The following is a 6,715-nucleotide window of genomic DNA, read 5'->3' as shown; positions in this document are numbered from 1 at the left end:
CAATTAATTGAATTTAATAAAAAAAACTCACACTTACACAGAGCGTCTCACACCTACACAGGGCGTCTCAAACACAGAAGGTGGGGACAGACAAGCTGAAGGCACAACCGCCGATGGTGGGGCAGACGGGGGCCTACTGAGCTGAGAGAGCGGACGGGTTGATGAGCGGTTAGCAGGTTGGAGATGTAGGAGAGGCCAAGACCATGGAGAGCCTTGAAGGAAGGTGAGGATGAGAATGTTGAATTCTATCCGCTGACGGATGGGGAGCCAGTGGAGTCGGGCGAGGATGGGTGTGATGGGGTCACGGAGCCTGTGTGGTGCAGTTCTGTATGATCTGCAGCTTGTGGAGGGAAGAGTTGGGAAGGCCAACAAGCAGGGCATAGTTGGCATAGTTGAGCCTGGTTGTAATGAAAGCAAGTATGAGGGTTATGGCGACCTGAGGGGTGAGGTTGGGCAATGTTGCGGAGGTGGGGAAAGACATCCAGGACTTGATGTCTAACAGACATTCTGTCAGCACAGCAGTAGTCCTGGAGTCAAGGGTGGAATGGGGAGGGGGGAAGACGGGAAAGAGCAGGGGAATGGAGTTAGAGTTGAGAGCTCCATTGTGAGCGTAGCGAGCACCAGTAGAGACATTATGCTTGAACGGTGATTAGAGAGCTTTCTCCTTGCTGCTCACTCTTCATTTAGCTGATCTCTCAAAGATCTCTTGAAAAATCCAAGCTGTGATTGATTCAAAGAAAGAAAGAAAATGTGTTAGAGCTTTCCCCCAGCTAGGACCACTCTACCCATTAGGGCTTAGGCTGCAGGATTAACAGGAGCCGAGTGGGAGGATTCCTTGCCCCCAGTGACTGCTCAGCAGTTTCAAGTCCTGCTGATGAGCTAAAGTTCTTGTGTTCCGGTTTGCCTGTTGAGTACGGATGTTAAGGATTTCCCGTGGCGCTGTTGGAAAAGGGAAGGGTGTTTCTCTCTCTCTCTCCCAATGTCTAGACTCAGTCGCTCGCTCTCTCAGCTCCGATTCAGAAGGTTGTAGGTTTAAGTGCCTCTTGTGTTGGGAACTGGAATCACAGTCAAGCTGACACTCCCGCACAGCGCTGGGGGGAGTGAGCGTGCTGCATTGTCAGAGATGTCCTTCGGATGAGATGTTAAACCTCACTCCCCATCCATGCCTTGTTCGGGGCGGACATTAAACATCTCCCACGGGATTGTGGGTTGTGGAGGGTATTGGGGGGGAGGGAAAGAAGGGAGTTTCTCTCTTTCTCTCCAGGTGTCCTGACAATACCACAAATAAAATTGCTTGTTCGCTCCACGACTCTTGTGGGACACAGCTGTGTGCAAACCAGCTGCTGCATTTCGCCCACATTACACACGGCCACTACACTTTACAGTAGGTCCTGTGAAGCACTTTGAGTCTCGATACTATAATGTGTCAGTACCTTGTACATTCCTGCCACCACAATGAGCAGTAAGAGTAATCCACCAACGCTGCTTCCAATGATCACTGGCAACAGATCGTATTTCTCAAAAATTTCTACCTCTGTGAAGATCTGGAGAGTCAAGGAAACCCAGTCATTGTGAAGCTCTGAGACGTGCGTGTGGTGTGAGCAGCGCTGTGTGTGTGAGCGCGAGGCGTTGTGAAGCTCTGAGACGTGCGTGTGGTGTGAGCAGCGCTGTGTGTGTGAGCGCGAGGCGTTGTGAAGCTCTGAGACGTGCGTGTGGTGTGAGCAGCGCTGTGTGTGTGAGCGCGAGGCGTTGTGAAGCTCTGAGACGTGCGTGTGGTGTGAGCAGCGCTGTGTGTGTGAGCGCCAGGTGTTGTGAAGCTCTGAGACGTGGGTGCAGTGCGAGCAGCGCTGTGTAAGTCTCACTCCTGTACCTCAACGCTGTGGCTGAGAGGATTCGACAGTTCAATGTATCGATTCTGATTGAACGAGATATCTCCCCTACTCCACATCACCGACTTGTTCAAGCTTCTCTGTATGGAACAGAAATGAGATGATTAAAACGTGAGTAAAATATATCAGCCTGTGGCTCAGTCGCTGTGTGTCAGCCTGGCTCAGTCGCTGTGTTTCTCTCTCTTTCTCTTGCTCTCAGTTTCCTCACTGACAGTCCCACAAATAAAATCGCTCAATCACTCCACGGCTGTTTGGAGGAAGTTACTGTGTGTAAACCGGCTGCTTTACAGTGTGTCCTGCAAAGCGCTTTGTGACATCTCAAGAACGTGATAAAGATTATTGTTCTCACCTGGTGGCTCTCAGTTAAGTGCACGTCTCCGATAATAGTAAAAATAACGGGTTTATTTTTCTCCAGGGAATGAACGACGCAGGTGACTGTCAGATTGTCGCTGGTCAAGCCCTTTTACACATACACACAAATATTAACAATTATCAGCTAACATCTGAGAGAATCTGCTTTCTGCACAAAACCTCGCGCTCACACACACACACTCATGTACACACTCACAAACAGTCACGTACACACACTTGGACACACACACACAATGTTAGACAGCTAAAGTCTGAGAGAATCTGGTTCGTTTTGGACGACTGTAATCGCTCACAAGCTCACACTGACACTCACATAATAATAATAATAATAATAACATATACACTGACACACACACACTCACACAAACACACATTCACACCCACTCACACAGACACACACAGAGCTGTGATAGTCACAGGAACTAAATAGTTAGCTGCCGTCATTGCCACCTTGTTTTGTTCATTGGAGCAATCCAATCCTTTGCTCTGTAACAGAAGGTAACTTGTGTCAAAATGAGAGAGCGAGAGAGAAAGGCAAAGCGAGAGATAGAGAAAGATACAGAGAGAAAGAGAGAGAGAGAGGCAGACATAGATACACACGGCATTGACGTGCTCAGAGCTGTTACTCACGCTGTCACTAAAGATGGGCTGGGTGAGGGTGAATGTGAGTTGGGCCTGGATGTTGAGGGGAATAGTAAAGGTGACATTCACAGGCGGATTGTGCTGTCCTCTGCTCTCCAGCTTCACCCCAAACACACAAGCACAAGGATTCACACACATTTAATCACCATCATCATAATAATAATCATTGCATTTGATATAACAACCACAACAAAATGATGTGTATAGCGCCTTTCATATCGGGAGGACATCCCAAGGTGCTGGACAATCAATGTTTTGGGACCCGAGCTGGGGAGGGGGCAGCAAGGTCCTCTGAAGGTGAGGACCAGGATCTTGAACTGTACCCTGTGTGATTGGAAGCCAGTGGAGTCGGGCGAGGATGGGGGTGATAGGATCTCGGAGTCTGGTGCGGGAGAGGACACGAGCTGCAGAGTTCTGGTTGATCTGCAGTCAATGGAGGGAGGAGTTGGAGAGGCCGACAAGCAATGAGTTTGCATAGTCGAGCCTCGATGTAATGAAGGCGTGTATGAGGGTTTCGGTGGCCTGCGGTGTGAGACACTGGCGAAGCCGAGCGATGTTGTGGAGGTGGGGGAAGGCAGAGCAGGTCATGGTGTGGATGGGGGGTAGAAAGGATAGTTGAGCCCAAGGTTCGGGACTGGCTTAGCAAGGTGGAGTGTGCAAACATGGATGGTGATGCTGTCAGCCCCTGAGATGAGGAGGCGCTGATGGGAGGCAATCAGGACAGCCTCGGTCTGGTTGATGTTCAATTTAAGAAAGTTAGCTCTAATCCAGGACTTGATGTCTGACAGACATTCTGTCAGGACAGCAGTGGTGACACCCAACTCTACTTCTTTGCCTGAGGCACGCCGCACGAGACGGTGGGGGGACTGGAAGAGAACTCGTTTGTGGAGATGAAGTGGAGACGGTGTGAGAGGTACGATCTGAACCAGTCAAAGGCAGAACCACAAAGCTTGAGGTGAGAGAAGCGTTGGAGGAGGACAGAGTGGTAAATGGTATCAAAGGCAGCAGAGAGGTGAAGGGGGGTGAGGAGGCAGAGGGAGCCTTGGTCGCAGATTGACAAAATGTCATTTGTCACTTTGACTAAGGCTGTTTCTGTGCTGTGGGTGACACAGAAACCCGATTGGAGGGGTTCGTGAAGGGAGTGGCGGGAGAGGAAGGAGCAAAGCTGGGAAGCAACGACTCATTCCAGGACCTTGGAAAGGAATTAGAGGTTGGAGATGAGGCAGTAATTTGAGAGCAGGGATGGGTTTTTTAAGGATAGGAGTAATGACGGCCATTTTTAATGGGTTGGAAACGATACCAGTGGACAGGGAGAGGTTTATGATATCTGTGAGTAGAGGGGCAAGGAGGTGGAAGAGGGAGGTAAGGGAGAGGGGAAGGGACGGGATCGAGGGAGCAGGTGGTCTGTTCCAGGTGGATTATAGTGGTGGTGAGAAACAGGTGGGGGAGACAGGTTCAAAGGTGTGGAGGGAGGGATGGGTAGCGGCCAGGGTGAGAGGGGGAGATGGGGAGTGAGTAGCAGATGGAAGGCCAGAGGCAACTGAGCGGATCACTTCGACTTTGGTTTCGAGGAAGTCCAACATTTCCTCACAGTTGGCGTTGGAGGAGAAAATGGGTGAGGCGTGAGAGGGTGTGCGGAGGAGCCGGTTGGTGATGGAGAAGAGGAGTATGCAGTTGTTCTTGGCCTCCAAGATTGTCTTAGACAAGAAGGATGATTTAGTGGAGGCGAGGGCGGAATGGTAAGATTTAATAAGCTCCAGCCAGATCTGCCAATGGACCGTTAAGTTAGATTTGAGCCAGGTGCGTTCAGTAGCATGCACCTGTGCCTTGAAAGAGCAGAGGTGGCTGGTGTACCAGGGTGACTTCCGGTAGGAGGCGGTTTTGGAAGTGAGGGGAATAAGAGCATTGAGAATAGTGGAGAGGCTGTTGCGGAGGAGAGTGACCGAGGAGGATAGGTCATTCTGGGAGGACGCCCAGAGGGGAAGGAGTTCAGATGACTCCAAAGCAGCTGAGAGGGAGTGTTGGGGGTAGATATTTTTCCAGGGGAGGTAGGAGATAGAGGTGGGTTGGGTGGCGGTGGGGAGAGGGACTGAGGAGTTAAGGGAGATGAAGTGATGGTCCGAGATCCCTTTGTCGGTGATGGTGAGATCTGAGATGGTGAGGCTCCGAGTGATCACCAGGTCAACGGGGTGACAGCGGATGTGGGTGCCAGAGTTGACGTGGGGGAGAGGTTGAGGGAGGAGAGGAGGGAGAAGTCAGCAGAGGTGTTATATCTAAAGCATCTTATCATGTCTTTGAGATGTCTTAAAATGCTTCACAAAAACATATTGTAATGTAGTGACTGAATATATTGTGGGCAAAATACAGCAGCTGATTGTGCACAGAAGTGTCTATTGAGTGACCAAATTATTATTATTTTTTGTTTGAAGGGATTTTTACCCCTCGAAAAGCGATGTCAATCGACTAACAACCGGGTTCCTACTTACTGCTGGGTGAACAGAGGTGTGTGGAGTAAGGAAACTTGCCCAAGGTTTTGCCCTGCCCGGGAATCAAACCTAGGTCCTCTCCCTTGAGAGGCGAGTACTCTAACCACTGAGCTACGGGATTCCATGCATAATAATCTTTGCGTTTCACACGGCACCTTATCACATCAGTGAGACGTCTCAACTCGCTTCACAGGACACCCTGTCAAGTGCAGTGACTGTGTATTTTGTGGGTGAAACATGGCAGCCAATTTGTGCACTGTGATATCCCGGCAAACAGCCGTGGAGCAAGGGAGCTATTTGATTTGGGGGATTATCGGCCAGGACACCGGGACAGAGAGAGAGAAACGCCTCTTCCCCCCAGAAAGCGCCGTGGGAGATCTTTAATGTCCGCCACGAACAGGGAACAAACAGGGAGTGAGTGAGGTTTAATGTCTCATTCGAAGGATGGCGTCTCCGACAATGGGGTGTCCTCTCTCTCCCCATCGCTGCCCTGGAGTGTCAACTTGGACTGTGATTATAAGTCCCCAACATGTGGGGGGCTTGAACCCACAACCTTCTGGGTCAGAGGTGAGAGAGTGAGCGACTGAGCCGGACTGGCACTCACAGGTAAATGAAGGAGAGAGAGAGAGAATGAGAGAGAACAGAACAGAGGATATACCTTGTATGTGTGAATCACGCTTTTCTTCACGTTCTTATCTTGTGTAATTCGAATATTCCTCGTGCTCTCAAACCTGCACAGGGGGTAGAGGAGAGACACAGGCCATTAATGTGGGTTGACCGAGTGTGGAGGCTCATGAGGAAGTGGTGATGGGGTGCACAGCTGGCTCCAAGGTGACATGTTTGGCAATGGAAGGTCAGAATACAGCCAGTCCTCTGTGACGGTCTCTGATCCGGTTCCTGAGCCAGGCAGGTTCTAGTAAATAATATGGTTGGAAAGTGAAAAGGACCCGGAGCTCCTGACTGACAATAAGTTGAAGCTCTCCCAACAATGCTCTGTGGCAGTGAGCAAAGCAAACCAGATGTTGGAGTGTATCAAAAGATCAAGAGCAGCTGAAATAGTGAGGTAATCCTGCCACTGTATAAATCATTGGTGGTACCATACTTAGAGACTGTATAGTTCTGGTCACTGCAGTACAAAAACAATGTGGGAGAAATCAAGAATATATAGAGGAGGGCAACCAAAATGATTTTCTTATTTCCCTATGTTCTTTTGTAGTATTCCAGAGCACTGTTGATGACAGTTCATCAGCAGAACAGTTTAAAGCCATGAGACGGTATTCTGTCAGTTTTTTCCACTGCTAAGTCCATAAGCGAACAGTCGCGCTG

General features: G+C 49.9%; 1 protein-coding gene across 1 annotated transcript in view; it reads right to left on the bottom strand.

Moving 5' to 3' along the window:
• Positions 1 to 650: 650 nt before the first annotated feature.
• The window catches only part of LOC103191585 (integrin alpha-X-like), a gene marked incomplete in the record, with an annotated part of 145,644 nt that continues 139,579 nt past the window's right edge, over positions 651 to 6,715 (bottom strand). The window contains 7 exon segments of the mRNA XM_042346870.1: positions 651 to 720; positions 1,434 to 1,544; positions 1,871 to 1,969; positions 2,239 to 2,349; positions 2,712 to 2,747; positions 2,892 to 3,002; positions 6,048 to 6,120. Of these exon segments, the coding sequence (XP_042202804.1) occupies positions 673 to 720; positions 1,434 to 1,544; positions 1,871 to 1,969; positions 2,239 to 2,349; positions 2,712 to 2,747; positions 2,892 to 3,002; positions 6,048 to 6,120 (589 nt within the window).

Source organism: Callorhinchus milii, unplaced genomic scaffold (genome assembly GCF_018977255.1).
Source record: "Callorhinchus milii isolate IMCB2004 unplaced genomic scaffold, IMCB_Cmil_1.0 Scaffold2, whole genome shotgun sequence".
In the NCBI taxonomy this organism is placed as follows: domain Eukaryota; kingdom Metazoa; phylum Chordata; class Chondrichthyes; order Chimaeriformes; family Callorhinchidae; genus Callorhinchus; species Callorhinchus milii.
This window is presented reverse-complemented; position numbering and strand designations above follow the sequence as displayed.